Here is a 20,762-nt window from a genome sequence, read left to right as displayed (position 1 = left end):
TATAATGATCATAAAGTGAGAAAAGAAGGGGCATATTGTAATTTACATGGTATAATTCAGTGAAGACAATATTTATAATGCCTTTATGCCAAATAATGATATAACCACACAATTTTTATACTCTTTATATATTAATATCTACATGTAAGAAAAAGTGTGATATTTGTCTTTTTGCGTCTGGCTTATTATACTTAGCATTATGATCTCCAGTTCCATCCATTTTATTGCAAATGTCAAGACTTCATTCTTTTGTGGCAGAGTAACATATTATTGTGTCTATAAACCACATTTTCTTTACCCAGACATCAGTTAATAGACATCTAGGGTGATTATGTACCTTTGCTCTTGTGAATTGGCCTAACAAAAACACAAGAGTTGCCAGTATCTTCCTTATACTAATGTTGCTTCCATTGGATATATTCCCAGAAATGTGAGAGCTGGCTCACATGATAGATACAGTTTTAGTGTTTTTTTTTTTAATTTTTTTTATTTGACAGATAGAATTAGACAGTGAGAGAGACAGAGAGAAAGGTCTTCCTTCCTTTGGTTCACCCCCAAAACGGCCATTATAGCTGGAACTTTGCCAATCCAAAGCCAGGAGCCAGGTGCTTCCTCCTGGTCTCCCATGTGGGTGCAGGAGACCAAGCACTTGGGCCATCTTCCACTGCCTTCCCAGGCCACAGCAGAAGGCTGGGCTGGAAGAGGAGCAGCCAGGACTAGAACCCGGTGCCCATATGGGATGCCGGCACCACAGGTGGAGGATTAACCAAATAAGCCATGGCACCGGCCCCTATTTTTAGTTTTTTGAGGAATCTCTATTCTGTTTCCCATAATCATGATACTAATTTGTATTTCCACCAACAGCTTACTGGGGTACTGTTTTCTTCATAAACATGCCAGCAATTGTTAGTTTTGAGTTTTTGATAATAGCCATTCCAACTGGAGTGTGATGATACCTTATTGTAGTTTTTTATTTATACTTCTCTGATGGCTAGTGACCCTGAACTTTTTTTGTGTGTATCCGTTGTATTTCTTCCATTGAAAAATGTCTATTATCCTTTGCCAATTTCTTAATTGGATTGTTAGTTTTGTTATTGTTTAGTTTCTTGAGCTCCTTATATAGGATATTAATTCTTTTAGATGCATGGATTACAAATGTTTTCTCCCATTCTATCAGTTGTCTCTATTTTGCTAATTGTTTCTTTTGCTGTGTAGAAGCTTCTTAGCTGGAAATAATCTATTTGTTTTTGCTGCTACTGCCTAGGGTTTGGGGGTGTTAGTCAATAAATGTTTGCATAGACTAATGTCTTGAAGTGTTCCTCCTACATTTTCTTCTAGTAGTTTGATACATTCAGGTCTTACTGTAGATCCTTGATCCATTGTGAGTTGATTTTTGTAGGGAATGTAAGATAAGGGTATTATTTCAGACTTTTGCTTGAAAATCTCATTCTCCTAACACTATTTGTTGAAGAGACTTTCCTTTCTGCAGCGAATATTTTCAGCATGTTGATTGTAGATGTGTGTATTTATTTCTATGCTGCCCCATTGGTCCACATGTCTATTTTTATGCTGGCATCATACTCTTTGGTTTTGATAGCCCTGTAATATGTAGCTTAGTCATGAGAACTCAGCCAATTGCAAAGTTCTCTTCCTCCATGTTTTCTGGGAGTTTACAGGGGGTTACTTACATCAGCACACATATTAACTTTAGCTCATGTTTCCTATTGTGTTTGATTTGGTTATATCCTTGGTCACATCATGTTCTCATAAGCCCCACATCAAGCCATGAGGAAGAAAGAGATGTTGGTTCTCCTGCCTCTCTGGGGTTCTGTTATGCTCCTTACCATACACACACATTAACAACCATGTCCACACATGCAGCCCAAACCATGAATACACGGGCATCCATGGGCACACACAACACAGCTGCACACAACCATACACAGTGATTCTGCCAGGGGAGAAAACAAACTCTTCACCTCTGTTCTCTCCTCTGACCAGAGAAAAACAATTGCTGAGGAGGCATGCTTGGGAACTCAGATTTCAGTTTACTCACAGTGCTCTTTCACTATGCATATAGAAGTATTTTTTCTGTTTCTTTTTTTTTTTTTCCTTCCAAGATACACAATCGATGTTTGTTGAGTTTTAAAAAAATAAATAAATAATAATCTCCACATCATGCAATTCCCAGCTTAGTTCCCTGGAAAGCATTTAGTAAAGAGATCCATCTTTTTTCAATCTGGATTCTTTTGTCACCCATGTCCATCACCACCACAAGTCCCTATAACATTAGAATGGGGATCAATCACTCCAGTGGCCATATAAATCAGTAACTACATATACGTGCACCCTGTATCTCCATTTAAATACCTTGTCTTTTATCATTATCAGTTGACCAGTGCATTAAAAAGTAAGAGCAGGCAATGTCCTCAACATATATACAAAATGACTCACAAGAAAGGGAAATCCAACTCCCAGGCACTTTAATCCCCACCATACCTATAGAAGGTTCAATTTATGTAGCCCTATTTTACACAGAGGTAAATCATATAAACACCACAGTCAAAGGTGGAAGCTATGATATCTAACACCAAATCTGAAGATTCTTCCTGCATATAGAGCTACCTTGTACTTTTAAATAACATTCTGATAAAGTAAACTTAAGGACATTGAGAGCATTGGTCTGAGAATAGGCACTGGAATCTTCTCTCTATATTGCCTCCTGCTCTGTAATCATCAACTACTTTGTGCTAGATTAGTTATGGATGCTTCATCTCATCTTCCAAACAATGCAATGGAATCAATCTAGTTCCTCTCAAATTGCAGATGAGAAAACCAAAGTCAAGGAAGTTTACTGACTTGCCTGTGAACCAATACTCAAGAAATGGCAAACCCAGGGGTCAGACACAGGTCTGATTCCTTTCCTCATACGAATCTGTCCATGTGTTCAGGTTCAGACACCAGGATACGATTCTTTCACAATTATTTAGGCAATCGGGGTCGGTTGAATTTCACATAATTTAAGACATAGATTAGGGGAGGAGTTAGGAAGGAAAATTTCATTGCTCGGAGGAAATAGTGGTCACATTTGTGAAACACTAGAATTTCCATGAGTGTGTTTACTCTCACGGGGCTCCTAGACTCTGTGCTGGCCCTCTGTGTGATAGCTTCACAACAACACAGGTGAACCTTCTGCTCCTCTGCTTATCTTTTACAGAATGAGGAGATAAAACGTAGCAATCACATATGCTAAAGGAATCCATGTCGCCATTCTTGAAAGCATGCAGTAAATTGAAACACATACAATAGCACCAATACAATAGTGTGTAAAACAATGGATATATTGAGCAATTCATCTATGAGAATGTAATCTGAATTTTAAAAACGATTATATGCAACAGCAGAGCCATGCATCATTCACCTGTCAGAGCCCTGTCTTCATGAAGATGTGAGGCACTGCTGATAAACCAGTGAGGAGCTGGAGCCTCACTCACTGAGTTCCACTACCTTAAGATCTGTACTATTCATCGCTGCCATTAAAAAATTAGTAATATGTGATGGGTTGAAACAGCAGAAACTTATTTTCTTACAGTCTGGTTACCGGAGATCTGAAATCAAGGTGTTGCTAGAGTTGGTTCCAGGTTGAGGCTCTAGGGGAGAACCCATGCCACGTCTTTCTCCTAGTTTCTGGTGAACGTGGCTTTTCTAGATGTTTCTTTGCTATAGATGCATCATTCCCAACTCTGCATCTGTCTTCACATGGTCTTGCCCTCTGTGTATGTCTGTGCCTCAAAATCTATCTCCCCTTCGACTTGAAAGGGCATCATTATTAGATGGAGGACCCACCTTAACTCCAGGATCATCCTCTCTCAAGAGCATTAAGTCAACCATATCTGCAAAGACTGTATTTCCAAACTGGGTCACATTCACAGGTACCAGGGGCTAGGAGTTTGAAGAACACAATTCAGCCCACTACTGGAGCCATCTACGTGGCTATGTTAGGAAAGGCTGTACTTGTTAATTCGGGTCACTTACTTGAGAAAGCTCAAAATAGACGTAACCTTAATGCACTGAGGATATTCATATCTAAGTGGCACAAATGAAGAAATTAAAGGCTGTTACGGAATTTCCACACTCCAAATTATAGAATACTACCTTCCCTACTCCAACTAAGATTCTTCCCATTTCTGAAGTTGGAAATAACATTTCCATCTCTGACCTGTTATTATAAAAAGTGGCATTGAGAATAGTTGTTTTCATCTGGTGAAATCTTTTCCTCTTTAGCCTGAGTCAGCTTATCTTTAGCAAATACAACTCACAGACACACTTCCTCTGAAGATAAACATACAAGATTCTTCTTTCTAGAGAGATAAAGTGACCACATAGACAAAATCCTTTTCCTGTGTTTGATCAATGAGAGGCAATACTATTGTATGAGTATTACACATAAGTAGAATCTATAGACATAGAAATCAAAACAAATGTTTCTGAAGTCAAGGCAATCTGTGGGCTAAGATTCTCTTGTGTGGCACAAGTCAAAACAGTTAGAATGTCCAAGTTATATTGCTTATATGGTGACTTCACACATATTGTCATGTGCCACAAAACATGTTGGTCAATGACAGAGCTTATCATGGAGGTCCCATAAGATCATATCATGTAGTGACATCATAGACACCCTAGCTCTTGTAAGTACACTCTGTGACATTTACATAGCAATGGAATCTCCTAAGGACACATTTCTCAAACTGCATCCCCACCTCTAAATGGCATGTGATAATATTCACATGGTAATAGAGGGCTTGTGCAAAGAAGTACAACTAATTTCTCTCAATTTTATCCAAGTCATTTTATGCTAGTTACAGGTTTGATTGTGGATATTTTATAATATGCAATAAATAATCATTGTAATACCAAATAAAATCAAATGAGGTGAAATTAAATTGTGCAACACCAAAAAGGATAGTTATGAGAGACAAAGGAAGACAGAGAGAGGGAAAGAGAACACTGTATTTGCTGGCTTACACCCCAACAGCCTGAGCTAAGCCAGGACCAAATATAGGAGCTGGAACTCAATTCAGTTTTCCCACATGAGTGGTAGGAACCCAATCACTTGAGCCATCACCACTGCCTCCTAGGGTCTGCATTAACAGGAAGCTGGAGTCAGAAGCCAGAGCTGGATATTCAACCCAGATAGTCTGATATGGGATGCATACATTTAAACTGTCGTCTTGACCACTACACCAAATGTTGCCACCAGTATAGAGAATGATAAAGAGTGCAACTTCTGTGTTAAAAATAAGGGGAAAGATTCATTGAATTCATATTCTGTGTACTCCAAAAAAGGTGTGCTAGGAAACAAAATCAGTAGACTGTGTAGGGTTGACATTTCACCTGCAATGTTATAAAAAACAGATAATCTTACAGTTTTTGATACAATTTTAATGCTGACCTGTTGCAATGCTGAACTCCCAAGTAGAATTACATCTTTTTGAGCGTATTTTTCAAACTCTTCGATGTAAGAAGGGGTGGCTTCATCAGCTTCTTTGTAGATTTCCTGACTCTTGGAACTCTTGGGTGCTTCAGAATCCAAAGTTTCCTCCCTGGTGCTCCCATCTGTTTATTCCAAAAATATCACATGGATTTACATGTGCTTTTGTCACATTAATGTTGGCTGAGCCACAGTAGACTAACCACCTTTTTCCTAATATGGGATTAAGTCTTATTTCTCATAATCTAGTTTAGCAAATTATGTACTATTTAATGCACAGGAAATCACTAAAGCCTAGGAGAAATTTTCAGGTTAACAAACAACAAAAACCTTTGTTCATCCCACAATGATTCCAAAGTGAACAAAGTATAGCTATGCATTAAAGCCTTTTCCCCACTCACTAAATATAACCTGAAGGTAGAGAGTGTACTTTTCCCTTTGTTAATATCACATGTTGTTACTTCAACATTTTACCACTCCCTTGCTATCTTCTTGAACTAATTTAGGAGGTATATAGGTTTGGATAAGTCAGAAATCTTTGATTCATTTTCCTAAGTTAGGATCCCCAACAACAGTTGTGGCACTTTATTTGGGCTACCTTGTGTATTTGCATAGAAATGCCACCATTGATATAAACAGAATATGTGCTTTACTTCTGTATCTCTCTACCATTTGAAAACAGTATCATCTACAAAACGCATCTATTCGCCTAGCCAGTTGCATGCTCTAAACATAAAATAATCCTCCCTCTTCTAATGTCTAAAAAATGCTGAAAGTTGTAATACAAGACTGCCCTGTCTTCAGTGCTAGAATTTAACAAGAACCATTGGAAGATAGATCCTTTTGCTGGAGGGAAACAAGTTGGGGTACTGCAAAGACACTAGGCTGTCCAGAAAGGAGCTGTCCACTTACTCTGCTGGTGGAGACACTGTATTGCTTTGCATAAGTTGTTAAACTTTCAAAGGCTGTAACATCCATAAATGTTAAAGCAGTGCACAAAGAGACTTACTATTCCATAAATTCTATAAGACTTTTGTGATTCCACAAAATATTATAAAAGATCTATTAAGTGCTATCTGTAAATGCATGATTTGAGAGATTTCAAAGAATCCAAGCTGAAAATCAATCCAGAATAGAAGAGAATAAAATAGGCATAAAAGTGTACTGTATAATGTCTAGCACAAAAAGTTGTTCTATTTACAAGTATACTTCAAATAGTTAGTAGAGGGGTGGGCGCTTGGTGCAATGGCTTAAGTTCCTCCCTAGGACACTCTCATTCCTTATCAGAGTGCTTGGTATAAGGACTCAGCTCAGCTCAACTTCTAAGGTACCAGATGATGGATCAAGTGCTTGGATCCTTAACACCCACATGAGAGAGCCAGATTGAGCTCTGGGTTCCTGGTTTTGGCCTGGCCCAACCCTGGCTGTTGTTGGAATTTGGGGAGTGAACTGGCAGATGGAAAGTCTCTATCACTCTTCCTCCCCCTTTGTCACTCTTTCAAATAAAATAAAAATAAATAATTTTAAGACTTATTTGTTTATTTTCATCTACTTGAAAAGCAGAGTGACACAGAGGGAGAAAGAGTGAGAGAGAAGTCTTCCATCTGCTGTTTCATTCTCTAAATGCCCACACTAGCTAGAACTGGACAAGGCTAAAGCCAGAAGTCAAGAATCCCATCTGGGTATCGCATGTGGACTGCAAGGACCCAAGAACTTGGGCTGTCATATGGTGCCTCCCAAGATGCATTTTCAGGCAATTGGATCAGAAGCATAGATGTTGAGCTGCAAATAAAAACTCTGATAGAGTATGCAGGCATCCCAAGCATGGTTTAACCTGCTATTCCACAACACCCATCCCAGGATTAAAATATTTTTAAATATAAGCTTATAAGGAAATGGAATTAAGAGATAAGTTCTTTTTGGAGTAAAAATTTTTTGAAATCTATGTGGGACATTCAAAAAGTCCATTAAAATGCTTATTACAAAAAAATCTGTGCATGAATTTTAAAAATCTTCTTGTACAAGAATAAACTTATCTTTTAACCCCCATAACCATTTTTATTAATATAGAGCAAACAGATTCAATGTAATTCATGGGTAAAATTCTAAGAACATAATGACATTTTTCCTCCTTCCTTCCTTCCTTCCTTCCCTCCCTCCCTCCCTCCCTCTCTCCCTCCCTTCCTTCCTTCCTTCTTTCTTTCTTTCATGAACTTTTTGAAGCACCCTCTTTTATTTGATCAGAATGAGATTAAATATATAGAAATCTCACTTAATTATACATTATCAACTTAACTAAGCTTTGGTGACCGATAGCTTCGTTGAACACTAGTCTAGATGTGGCTGTAGAGGTCAGTTTTGGGTGTCATTGAATTTTAAATCAGCAGACCTTGAGTGAAGCAGATAACCCTTCATAATGCATGTGGACCTCATCGAATCATTTGAAGAGCTTTGAACACTGAAGTGTCTCAAAGGGGAAGGATTTTGGTCTGAAGAGCAGAGCAGAGACACCATGCTTGAGTGGCTAACTTAGAAAATTTCCTCATGTTCAGACTCTTCTCCTCTTTGGAGTTGGTTTAATAAGAAAGACAAGATGATTGAGAAAAACTAAGTGTACAGTATGAAAAAATTTATAGGATCAGTTTCTATAAACTTCAACATATATGCAAATCGCAACTGACACTTAATACTTTGTTAAAAACTACAAAATGTTTCTAGCATGAATTTATATGTTAAACTAAGAATTTAGAATCTAGCTTTTAAAGACTTACCACTAAATGCCTAGTTAATACATATAATAATTTCTTAAAGATCATAATCTTTGCAAGTATGAATTCTCATGCTAAGGTTGAAAACAAGATACTGTTTTCTACTGCCCCTGAAGAATGTGTTTAAAAACAGAGGCACAATATTTTAAAATAATAGTAACATATAACCTTACAAATTAGGAAATCCAAATATGCCATATGCCATTGTAGGAGCCTGCAATAGTAAGCCTTAAATAATTTTTGTCATTTCGGGTTATAAATGGTATGCAATTATAGGAAATTGGGACATAATTACTTTTCCCCAAAACTTTAGCTACACTTAAATATTTGCAACCATTGAAAGCACACATAGGGCATCAGTGAACAGTTATATTTGGAAATACAGGTTAGCATATGCAAAACACCATATCAATCAATTTGTAACCAATGCCAATATAAAAGATTAAGAATAATTGCTGTCTTACCTTGTGGTTCTCCTTGTCTACTATCATCAAACAGCTTCATTAATCGATTATAGAGAATTGTGTCATCACCTTGTAAGGATGTCAAAAGAACATATGCATGATAACATTCTCACCAGCCAATTTACAGAGATGCAAATGTAATTACAAAAGGAAATTATTAATCATCATGGCTATTTAGTTATATTAGGGGTCATAGATACAAATTCTATTCAATACGCTGCCTTGTTCAGAAAAAAAAGCCTTTTATAAATCAATGATAATTGGAACAATGATTTTTAAATGTATATTGCAAGACTTGCATAATAGGATACTTCTCCAATGAAAAGGATTTCACATTCAATGGTTTATGACATCTATTACACAAGAATAATTTCAGACCAAGCCATTATGGCTTGTCAAATCATACAATAGAATATGTAAGTGTTTGATCAAAATGAATGAGTGTTTCTCATTAGCTACTCTCTATATATCATTCTTTTACTGCCTTTATGTAAGAAACAACAAACTTAGGTGGTCCTGGATTCTTTTATGTATGCTATTGCAGTATAATATCCAATACAAGGATTTCTTAAATCATTTGTGAATTTAAAGCAACAAGGCCGTGTCATTATCTGCCTCCTCTCCAAAACTTGAAAAGAAAACCTAAATATAAAACATGGTTCGGGGAGAGGATTTAAAAGCTCATCCAAGTAGACATCCTGTTCCGAGGTGAATCATATATAAATAGCCCCAAGTTGGATGATGACTCTAGTCTTACATCAATATATCAAATACCATCCCCTTCCCATGGAAGGGGACTAAATGAACTATGGTTATACTTCTACTGTGCTGGTTTTAATGTGGTCTTTGTATTTCTACTGCTTATCACTTTGCATCTCTTGGTTGGGCCAGTTCTAAAGACGATAGTAAATGTGGCAATTCACATCTGAAACGCCAACAACTATTCCAGAAGAGCCTTCTGATGTCCTTGTTCTCCAACTTAAAGGCTCAAGAAACTTAAAAGTCTGCTTCTGACCATGCCTGACATCCCCTAAGCATTGGCTTTGGGGAAAAATGCCAACGCAGTAAATCATCATCATCTTAGAATGACTAAGCAAGAATGAGTAGGCTTCTGGGGCAGATGGGATGTTTGACCTGAAAAAGTCTAGGAAGCGGATAGCTTTCATCCACTGCACCCTCCAGAAGACTGTCAAGTATCAATTGACTTGCACATGTTCTTTTGCTTCCAAAAGCCAGCACAAACTTCCTTCCACCCTCACATTCAGGGATGGGGGAGAAGGGCCATTCCTGGAAAATATATTGTAGATTATATCTCAGGGAACCAAATTTTAATTTCAAAATTGCTTGGATCTTTATAACTCTTAGTGTGACAGCTACAAATTCACCAAACTTATATACGGCTCATAAAATTTAAGATAAAGCAACATCACATCTGAAGATAAGGGATTCTTTGCAGATGGAATAAAACCTTCAGAAGACAGGCAGCATGGTTTACATATGATATTAACCAAACCAGCATCCATGTTCCAGCACTACAACTCACTAGTTCATCAAACTTGGTTCTAAGCTGTTTCTTAGGAATTCATGGCTTTTATCTCCTTTTCCATGAAATGGGATGGGTGTAACGGTTAACAAGATAACATGCACAGAGAACCTAGCTTCATGCCTGGCATATAATAGACATTCAGCCATCTCCACTGATTTGCTTGCTTGTTGTTAACCACTTAGTAATTGCATGAAGTGCAATATTTTTCAATAGCTGACATTCTAAACTAGTATTTTTGCTTTTACCATGCAGTGTTGAGTTATAAACATTTTCTGGGATTATCTGAGGGAAACCTGAATGGAGGGACCTAATCAATGTTTGTTGTAGACGTTCTGGTTCTTCAGGTAGGCAGAACAGATGAGCAGGCCCTCTTAGGGCTGCCCAAATAAGACTAACTCCTGGAAGGTCACACAGATTACAAAACAGAAACTGAGGACAAGAGAATGTCCCCTTCAAATTCAAACGAAACTATTTGAATTAATCTGCTTCATCTCCTTCAGAAGTTCTCCTTAAAGGGAAGAGTAAAGCAAGCCAACAGATGCAGCTCCTGAGAGGAGAGAACAGACAGTGCCAGAGAGTGGGAAGTCTGAGTTCTATATCATACTTGGCAGATCTTTGTGATCTTAAAAGCTAAATGAGTCTAAGCCTGCTTCTTCAACTTCAAAATGAGAATGAGGGGCAGGAATTTGATGAAGACATTAAAATGCCACTGAGAAATCCCCATCCCATATCTGAGTGCCTATGTTTGTCTCCCAGCTCCACTCCTGACTCTAGCTTCCTGTTGATGGACACCCTGGGAGGCAGTAGGTGATGACTCAAGTACTTGAGTCCCAACCACCCACATTAGAAACCTAGGTTCAGTCCCTGGCTCCTGGAGCCAGCCTGATTTTGATCTGGCTGTTGCAGGTATTTTGGGAATGAGCCCCAAATGTGGTATATTCTCTCTGTCTCTCTCTCTCTCTCGGAGAGTTTTGTGTTGCTTGGTCCTAACCCTATCCAACCCCAAACACTCCATGTGCAGTCAATAAATAATAATCACTAATGTTTATAGTAGTCTGACCACATGCTAGATACTATTTTCAGCATTTTACACTTAGCAATTTATTTATTAATTCAATAAATATTTATGGAGCATTTGCCATATATCAATTGTTGTTTTAGGCTCCAAGAAAATTATTAGTGAACATAGTACACATGAATCTGTGTCCTCTACATGTCCAAGAACTGATCTAAAAGGGGAGAAAATCATTCACAGATAACTGCAATAGTAAATACTTTGCTGATCCTCATGATGAGCTCTATAAAGGAGGCATAAATGGGGAATCATACAGGTTAGTCAAGGGAGTTAAGAATGGATATTTCAGCTGAACCTTTAAGAAGAGAGGATATTAGGCTGGTGCTGTGGCTCACTAGGCTAATCTTCCGCCTGCGGCGCTGGCACACCAGGTTCTAGTCCCGGTCAGGGCGCCGGATTCTGTCCCGGTTGCCCCTCTTCCAGGCCAGCTCTCTGCTGTGGCCAGGGAGTGCAGTGGAGGATGGCCCAAGTACTTGGGCCCTGCACCCCATGGGAGACCAGGAGAAGCACCTGGCTCCTGCCATTGGATCAGCACGGTGCACCGGCCACAGCGCGCCAGCCGCAGCGGCCATTGGAGGGTGAACCAATGGCAAAAGGAAGACCTTTCTCTCTCTCTCTCTCTCTCTCTCTCTCTCACTGTCCACTCTTGCCTGTCAAAAAAGAAAAAGAAAAAGAAAAAGAAAAAGAAAAAGAAAAAGAAAAAGAAAAAGAAGAAGAAAAAGAAAAGAAAAGAAAAGAAAAGAAAAGAAAAGAAAAGAAAAAAAAGAAAAGAAAAGAAGAGAGGATATTGACCAGGTAAAGTGGGAAAGGAACTATCCCAGCACTGCTGAGGTTTAAGAGTTTGGAAGGAGGAAAGGAGCGCCATGCAATGAGGAACAAAAAAGTCCAGTGTGGCTACAGTACGGTGAGCAAGCAGATCAGAGTTGAGATATGGCAGGAAAGAACAGGCATGCACCACATAACAAGGTTTCCGTCAATGACAGACAGCACATACATGGTGGTCCCATGCGTCATAGGCTATGCTCTCCAGGTTTGTGTGAGCACACTCTATGATGTTCACACAATGACAAAACCTCCTGACACACCTCTCGTGAGGTGGCCCCTCATTAAGCACTGTACGCTGTTTCCCCTGAAAGCAATGGCAGCAATGAGAGGGCTTTCATACAGGAGCTGCAAGATCTGATGGATTTGGAAGACAAGCGCTCTGGGCTGTGTGTACGGAATGCACTGAAGGGGCAGGACTGGATGAGCGAGCACCAAAGCAGTCAGCAATCTCAGGCAGGAGCTGATGCTCCCTTGAGACTGAGTGTGAGCAGTGCAGGTGCTGAGAGACGACAGTGTCTGCGATTGAATGGATCTTGTTATTTTCATGTCTGCAAGGAAGTATTGACCATCATCTATTGGCCAAGCACTGTCAGGTCCTAAGGAAGATTTATTTATTTATTTCAAAATCAGAGTTACAGAAAGGCAAATGAAGAGAGAGAGAGAGAGAGAGAGAGAGGGAGAGAGAGAGAGAAGAGTCTTCCATCCACTGGTTCACTTCCCAGATGGCCATAACAGTTGGAGCTGTGCCAATCCAAAGCCAGGAGCCTGGAGCTTCTACCAGATCTCCCACATGGGTGCAGGGGCCTAAGGACTTGGGCCATCCTCCACCGCTTTCCCAAACCATGGCAGAGAGCTGGATCGGAAGTGGAGCAGCCAGGACTAGAACCAGCATCCATGTGGTTTGCTGGCACTGCAGATGATGGCTTTACCCACTATACCACAGCACCGGCCCAGGTCCTAAGGATATTTAAAGTCCAGTGCAGAAAAGGATCACTGGAGAAATAATTATAGCTATAAATAAATAATGAGCAGGATCCATGCCAAAAGAAATAAGCCACAGATAAGGGAAAGTGGCAGAGCTCAGGTTTGTTAGGTTTGGTGATTAGGGGACCACACTTAGTATGTCAAATCACCAGGCTGTCATCACCCTGGAAGGTATTATTAGGGTGCTTCAAAAATTCATAGAAATGGAATATAATTACAGTTACATAATTACAATATAATCATACATACTGTATACTGAATATAATTACAAAATAGGTTATTTTGGTTCAAAAAATGTCAAAGAGGCAATGTTGCTTATCCTGATTTGATCAGTACACATTGTATTTGTGTTTTGAAATATCACACTGTGGCCCCCAAACATATACTATTATTAAATTTTTGAAAAAATTTAAGCCTATTTATAAGCAGGATTTTCAGAAAGTTTATGGAAATGCATATTATGAAAAAAATGCATGGATTTCAAGAAATTTTTGCAACTTGATCTTTTAATTTCATTTTTATGAACTTTTGAAATTCTCCCATATTGTGAATGAATGAATAAATGATTATTAAATGCAACCTGGAATGGTTCACTTTTCATATCAAGGCAGCCTGGCTGTCGTTCTCAGGTGTTGGATCAAACCCTGTTCTAGTTGTTGTGAAGGTATTTTTCAGAAGTTAACATTTGAAAACTCAGTTTGAGTCAAGGTTAGCATTTGGTAGTAGACTTAATAGGTCAATGTCTGTAATGTGGGGGTCCTCGCACAATCAATTAAAGGCTGTAAGAGGAAAGCCTGAAAGCTCCCAAGAAGGCTTCTCCCTGCAGAACTCAAACTCAAGATGGAAACATCAGTTCTCACCTCAAATTCACACTAGCTCTTACCCAAATTTCCTGCATTCCAGTCTGCCCTACAAAGAGACATACAGAATTGTCAGTCCCCACAACTGAGTAAGCCAGTTCCTTAATACCTGTCTCTTTCACTCACATATGTATAAAGTAACATGTGTATAATATGGATATGTTAGAGAGAGATTCTATTGGGTGGACCTCCTTGGAGAGTGCTAGCTACAAGCTAATAGTACCTATTTCAGTTCATCTGTAAAATAACAAACCGTTGCCCATGTACTCTGTAGTGGCCCTGAAACCAGAATTCTCTATTAAGTAAGTACCAGGAACTAGTGATAAAGCAGTGTCAGCATGTTTAAAACCTCTGTTATATCGAACTGCCCCCATAGGACTCTTCCAGAATTCAGTGTAAAAACATAAAATAGTGGTGGCGTCATATGAACTCTGAAAGAAAGTGTAATTTCTATTAAATATTGAAAGTTGCCTACCTATTCTATTTCCCTTATGTCTTGACTTCCAGGAGGCTCAACGTATAAAGGGTGCTTACGTACAACAATAATATTGTCCTATTGCCTTCTACATTTGTTCTTTCCTTTCATAGGCATCCTCAGCCTTCCTTTTACCTGGGACTTTTCTAGAGCCCTATGCATTTATGCTTGTATTGTAAGCTGCTTCCATTTATTTTGGCAGCAAGTAGAGTATCAATTGTACACAAACATGAAAACAAAACTGAACTGAAGCAGAGAGGAGGACAAACAGACGTTTGGGGCATCCCCAGGATCCTGCCACACAAAGTTCTGTGATCTGCACATGCATTCCACTCAAGACCCAGGGCCCTTTAGTGGGGGCACTAAGTTGAACTCGCTCTCTCTACACCTGTGTCATCCTGTTTCGTCAGCCCTCCTTCCAGTTTCTGCGCCCAGTGTAATCGTTCACGGTGATTTCTCACAGTGTTCAGGATGTTTCACATTTTGTTCCATCGTTCTGACAAGGAGACTGAACTTCAGCACTGGAAAACTTTTGACCGATTGCTGCATCTTCATGCTGAGTGAATGCATGTTCCAATGAAAGTTGTGAGTAGAAGAAATGTGAAGTTACTGAGAGTAACTGATCCCTCCATAAGCATGTCCCCTTTCTAAAACTATAGTAATTACCGCATTATGTTATGTATTACTTATGTGTAGCATATTAGAGTATGTATTATGATATTTTTCAAAAATAACCCATTTAAATAGACTTCAAATAAATGGTATCCATTGGAGAAACTGATAGTTCAATTGCCCTGATAGTGGTTTATGAAATGTCAGATTATAATCCTGGAAAAATTTACACACCACAAAATATCCTTGTCAGAGAGCCAAAAAACTATTTTCAAATATCAGTTGTAAAATGATATTTGACAGTGCAATATTGGGGAATGCAGCTGGTCTTACTGTGATTAACAGTGTAATCTTCACAGGTGTGACATCTTGTCATATCAAGGTCATGGACTAACATGAAAGTGCAGGGTTGTCCACTACTCATTGGTTTTCAGAGGAACATATGTCATTCACTAATTGTATAGGATATGTTAAATCCTGAAGAGAGAGCAGCAAATAAACAGAGTTCCTGTCCTCATGGAGTTTCCACTATATTCTAACTTTTTGATATATGTGCAGTGGAAGGGTTAACTATTAAGCATGTGCACTTTATGCTATTGTTTATGAAAACACTCTAGAAATTGGTGGAAATATATAATGTACTGATCTATTAATAATCACATTTGGTCTGCTATCCCTCTTTCATATCCTATGACTAGCCAGGGTCTTAGGAATACAAAGCATAATAATTTATTTCAAAGAGAATTTAGGAGGCTGAAGAAAACCTTTTTTCCAACCATATGCTCCTAAATCATTGGGAGAAACCAAATAGTTTAGAGGAAATGAAAATACAAATATTTGTATTAAAAAAAACTAACATGTTCATTTCATCTAGACAGCAAGGAATGCAGAAACTTTTTAAAAAGGATACAATAAGAGGAATCTTCCAGTTAAGAAAGAACTTGAAAGGGAAGACAACAATGAAAAACACTGAAGAAAAAATGAGACAACAAAACAGGAAAAGGGAGAGAGAAAAGTGGGAAGCCTATTAGAAAGGCGTGGGAGAAGCAGAACAAATCAACAGAAAAGGAGCAAGGGAGCTTGAGGCAGACCCTGCCCCGGAGAGGGAGGCCAGCTCCCTGGCCTTTTGTACCTGCAAATACAGATTGGACTACGGACAGATGTGGAGAAAGAGCCGTCTGCCCTAGCTCCAAAGTGCCAAGCTCATCACCGAAGTTGGACAATATTAGCTGACTAAGCCAGGAGCTAAAGTTGCCAACAGTATAAGCTGACCATTCCTTATCCAAAAATGTGAAATTTGGAATACTCCAAATATTCAGAACTTTAGAGGCGCCAAAATAACATCACCAGTGGAAAGTTCCATGCAATGAGACTTTGTTTCATGCACAAAATTATTAAAACTATTTGTATAAAATTACTTTCAGGTTACATGTTTAAAATATATGTGAAACAAACTGATTTCATGTTTGTCCTCAAGAGATCTCATCATGTAAATGCAGATGTGCCAAAATCTGGAAAAAAATTGAAGCTCAAATACTCCTGGTACCAAGCATTTCAGATAAGGAGTCCTCAACCTGTGTTTTGTTTTATAAATTTTACTTATGACTCTGTAGTTGGTCATTCTTTATTTGTTCAACATATTTTATTAAATCACATTTTTTAAAAAATTAGGGAGTCTTTATGTTACAAAAAATTCATCAAATACAACTATATATTGTGGCCTTTAAGAAATTAAAACAGACTTCAACTGGCAATTCAATTGACAGCCATATCCAGAAGTCACTGGAATTGTCCTTCACGCCTCATGTGTTTTGGAATGAGTGAAAAGCTGAGACTTTCCAGTTTAAAATTCAGCCTGACTTTTGAGCTGCTGGTGAAAACTGGCCCTGAAATGAGGGCCTTGTCTTATCTTACACAAGCATATTTTGAAGATATCTGTGAATGTTGCAACTTAAAAATAGGCTTAGTTTATTGAGAACAATTTTGTAAAATAATCTTTATACTACATCCCAGCTCATTCATTTCTGAGAATTTTCCTAAGTCTTTCATTAAAAAGCACAGATCCAATGACTGGTACCTGATGGTGGAATCTGGTCTTTAGGAGTGCAAACGTCCTGGGTAACATTTATCACTGTCAGTATCTCATCAACAATCTTTGTAAACCAGGAATATTTCATCAGCTATAAAATACGCACAGTGATATGCACCCAATGGGCAATTCTGAATTGTTATTTTACAACCACAACTCGATTCAAGATTACAGGAGAGGAAATTGTTACCATATCTCCGCACTTTCATGGTTCAAAACTTAGGTGACAGCTTCACGCTTTCGATGAAAGGAACTCAACAGTCAGAGGGCGTGGAACTCTCACATGCTAGACACATTGTATGGAGGATGCTCATTTTAAATTCCAAGAGCAAGGATGCATTTGTAAAGTGATGATGCCCCTCAACTGCACAGCCCAGGCCTTATCACAGCACCAATGCTGACAGTACCATCAGATGAAAGCAAAGTGCTGCTGCTTTCATCTGAGCAGCTCCCTGTCCTTGGTCAAAAATTACCTTCACTGCCCATCATGTTGTTAGTGGTTAAAACTTACCATTTAAATTGTAAGCTGCAAAAATCTAAATGGAACTGCATGTGTGATCTTTGTCACCTCATTTTCATGAATGGAAAAGAATATTCTGACACAAAAATTACATACTTAATTCTAGCTCACCCTCTCTGCTGACCTCCATCCCACACTGCCTTGGGTTTATTTCCTCATCCATCAGTGGGTCAAAGTAATTTCTGCTGTATTCATTTCCTGTGGAAAGTACATGAGGTAAGGGTCAGTGATTATTAGAAGCACATGAACCAAAATGTTAATTTTGAAATCGACACCAGCACAGAAGGACCATTTTAGCTACTTTATAAGCTTATTTTTTTTACAAGTCTTCCAGACCTCCCTTTTTTGTAATTATCATCTTGCAAAAGGTCAGAAAAGGTAATTCAGGAAACAAGTTCACGCTATCGTTCTATTGCTAAAAAGTTAATGAGAAAATTATCAAATGCAGACTTTAGAATAATAATAAAAGAAACTTAAGCCAAACTATGTTTAGGATATACTCAAGAAATGAACATTGCTGGGTTGTGGTGGCATACAGTTCCCTGATGATTCTATTTACTCCCTACTTCATTAAGTCTATCAAGCTTTTGGATTTAGATTTTTTTGTAGACAATTTTGTAGTGTCTCAATTATGAGGAACGGTAGAAAAATTTACATTTTGGTTGAATCAGTGTTGAATCAAAAGAAAGATAAAAAGGAATGAAGGAAGTGAGAGAGGGAGGGAGGGAGAGGGAGAGGAAGGAGGCGGGAGAAAGGAGGAGCAACCCACTTACAGATCTTTCTAACATCAAGTTAAGAAACAAAAATTTAAAGTACAAATTATTGTCAGAAATTTTAACCACCACAATCAAAAATCTCAAGACAAAAATTGAAATTTCACACTTCACAACTCCCATTTATTCTGTCCTCATTTTCATAACCAAATTGTAGAGCTGGTACGATTCTGTAAGAGAGAAAAAGATCTGCTATCAATTTTCCACATCTAGTTTCGTGCTTCCTGCAGCCTGAAATGTTTATGTCTGTTGCCAGTTATTTGCATTTCAGCAAAATGGAATCCACTCTGATGATAAAACAAGTTGCCTAACACTGCAAAAGAAGTAAAGGATCGTGGAGGGACAACAACTTTGAATGCTCCGTCCCAGGGAAGGGTTAATACACACCAGGTATACTGTGATACCCCACAGTGTGTTTGTCTTAGGATCAAAAGTAATCCAAAAAGCAGCTCCTTTTCCAAGGCTAAATGAAATTTTGATGTGAACCTGGTTTAATTTCTATTTCTGGATTGGCACATTTTTGCTGTCAGTCTCTGTTCTGTCAATGTGGTAAGCACAAGAACTGAAAGTCTGCTTTACCTTGCAGTCTCAATAAAGAAAAATCTAAACGAGCCTCATTTTCATTGCTTTATCTGTCAACAACTGCTGCGATGCTATGAATCTTAGCAGTAGGTAATCAAAATCTTATGTACTACAGTAACACTGTTACTCTGCGTCACTCACTGTAATTATGTGTGTTTGTTTTCCTCTACCACAAAACACTGTGACACTCTAAGTACACTCTTCCCTACACAGGCAAAATAACTTGCCTCTATTAAAGTAAAGACAATAGCTTATTCCTTTTCATATCGTCATAGCTGGGTCAGTCAGCTACTGGTATCCACATTCTGGAAGCTTCTCCAGTTCATTACAAAACTCAAATTGTTGGCTTCCTGAAACGGCTGGAGACTGCATCAGATTCAAGTCATTTTTTTAACCAAAAGTCTGGAAAAGTGAATTTGGTCGTAGGTTCTCAAAACCATTTTAATTGTGTTCTCAGTTAAGAAGCTGGGTCTTGCCCAGCTGCATACGGAGGAGGCCCACACACTGGAAGCCTCCCAAGGATCTCAGCCTCCCTCAGCAGCCTGGTGTTTTTACACACACAGAGGAGAGGGGCGCCCTGGAGGTCAATACAAATTGCTCCCTGCACAATTCCGTGTGGGTGGATGAACACATGTACGTGATCAGTGCCACTCCTGGCGTGATTCATTGTGTATTTCCCATCCTGAGACACTGCCCAGAGCGTGTTAGAGGGAGAATTCTGAGGCATCAGGCACAACGCGGAGGCTTTCCACGATTTCAGTACTGCTAGCCTTAAACATCCCCAAGTTCTGTATCATGTTACACATTTATACAATTTATGTAGTTTTACCATTTACATCAATCTCATCTCTATTTCACATTATTTTACATATTATTGCACATGAATAGTGTTACACCTCCCTTGTTTCTGTCTCCTGCCCCCAAAAACTTAAGTTCCATAAAGGAGCTTATTATCCTTTGCTCACGGCAGCAGACTTGGTGCCTAGAATAAGAAATGACACACAGAGGTGCTCATGACATGATCTGAATTCATTCATCAAATCAACCTCTCAAGAAAGCTTATTGTGATGCCAACATCCTTCCGCTGGCCAGATATTCTCTCCTGATTAAGAAAGCAACGACCACTACCTCGCTAGCCTTTTATTCCTCTCTCCCACTGTTCCCCTTTCCCTCTCCTTTCCTTCAAAATCCCTCCCCCGCCATTTCCTTTGGAATTGAGTGTCTTCTAGATACCAAGCCCTGTGTCTGGATTTAAAAACAAACTAACAAACAAAAAACAGAAACAGAAATCAATGACCCCTGCCTCCCACACATAGACCCCTGAGGGAGTGAGGAACCTGAACTACACAATCCAGGATGGAGTTCTGCTTGAGCAGATAGGAAGAGTAGTGATCCCTATTGGGAGAGAATTGGAGGCTAGGAAGAGAAGACACAGAGGTGGTTAGACATGGGAAACATATTTTGTTGATGACTAGTCCTCAGTTTTTCTCAGCCTCCTAAAAATATAATCTAATAAAGTAAATAATGGAATCCAAACTTCTTCACTAGCTCCAGAATCGGCATATTCAAGGTTTTGGTTCCAACTATTAGCACATTATGCTGACATAATGTTTCATGTCCATTTTTCATTCAGTCAACACTATGGATTGCCTAATTATGTGACTATGTAGGCAAAAAAAAAAAAAAAAAGTCAAAACC

The 20,762-nt window shown here is 38.8% G+C and overlaps 1 protein-coding gene across 1 annotated transcript in view; it reads right to left on the bottom strand.

Moving 5' to 3' along the window:
• Positions 1-20,762, bottom strand: part of LOC100356714 (uncharacterized) — a 322,021-nt gene that overhangs the window by 280,788 nt on the left and 20,471 nt on the right. Inside the window, exons 4-6 of the mRNA XM_089333567.1 lie at positions 17,821-17,907; positions 5,426-5,616; positions 3,847-3,942 (exon numbers count right to left, since the gene is read on the bottom strand). Of these exons, the coding sequence (XP_089189693.1) occupies positions 3,847-3,942; positions 5,426-5,616; positions 17,821-17,907 (374 nt within the window). The remainder of the gene's footprint in view (positions 1-3,846; positions 3,943-5,425; positions 5,617-17,820; positions 17,908-20,762) is intronic.

This window comes from Oryctolagus cuniculus, chromosome 5 (assembly GCF_051225735.1).
Source record: "Oryctolagus cuniculus isolate XC-2025 breed Fujian yellow rabbit chromosome 5, ASM5122573v1, whole genome shotgun sequence".
NCBI classification, from domain to species: Eukaryota; Metazoa; Chordata; class Mammalia; order Lagomorpha; family Leporidae; genus Oryctolagus; species Oryctolagus cuniculus.
Note: the sequence above shows the minus strand (reverse complement) of the source record. Positions and strands in the feature narration are given on the sequence as shown.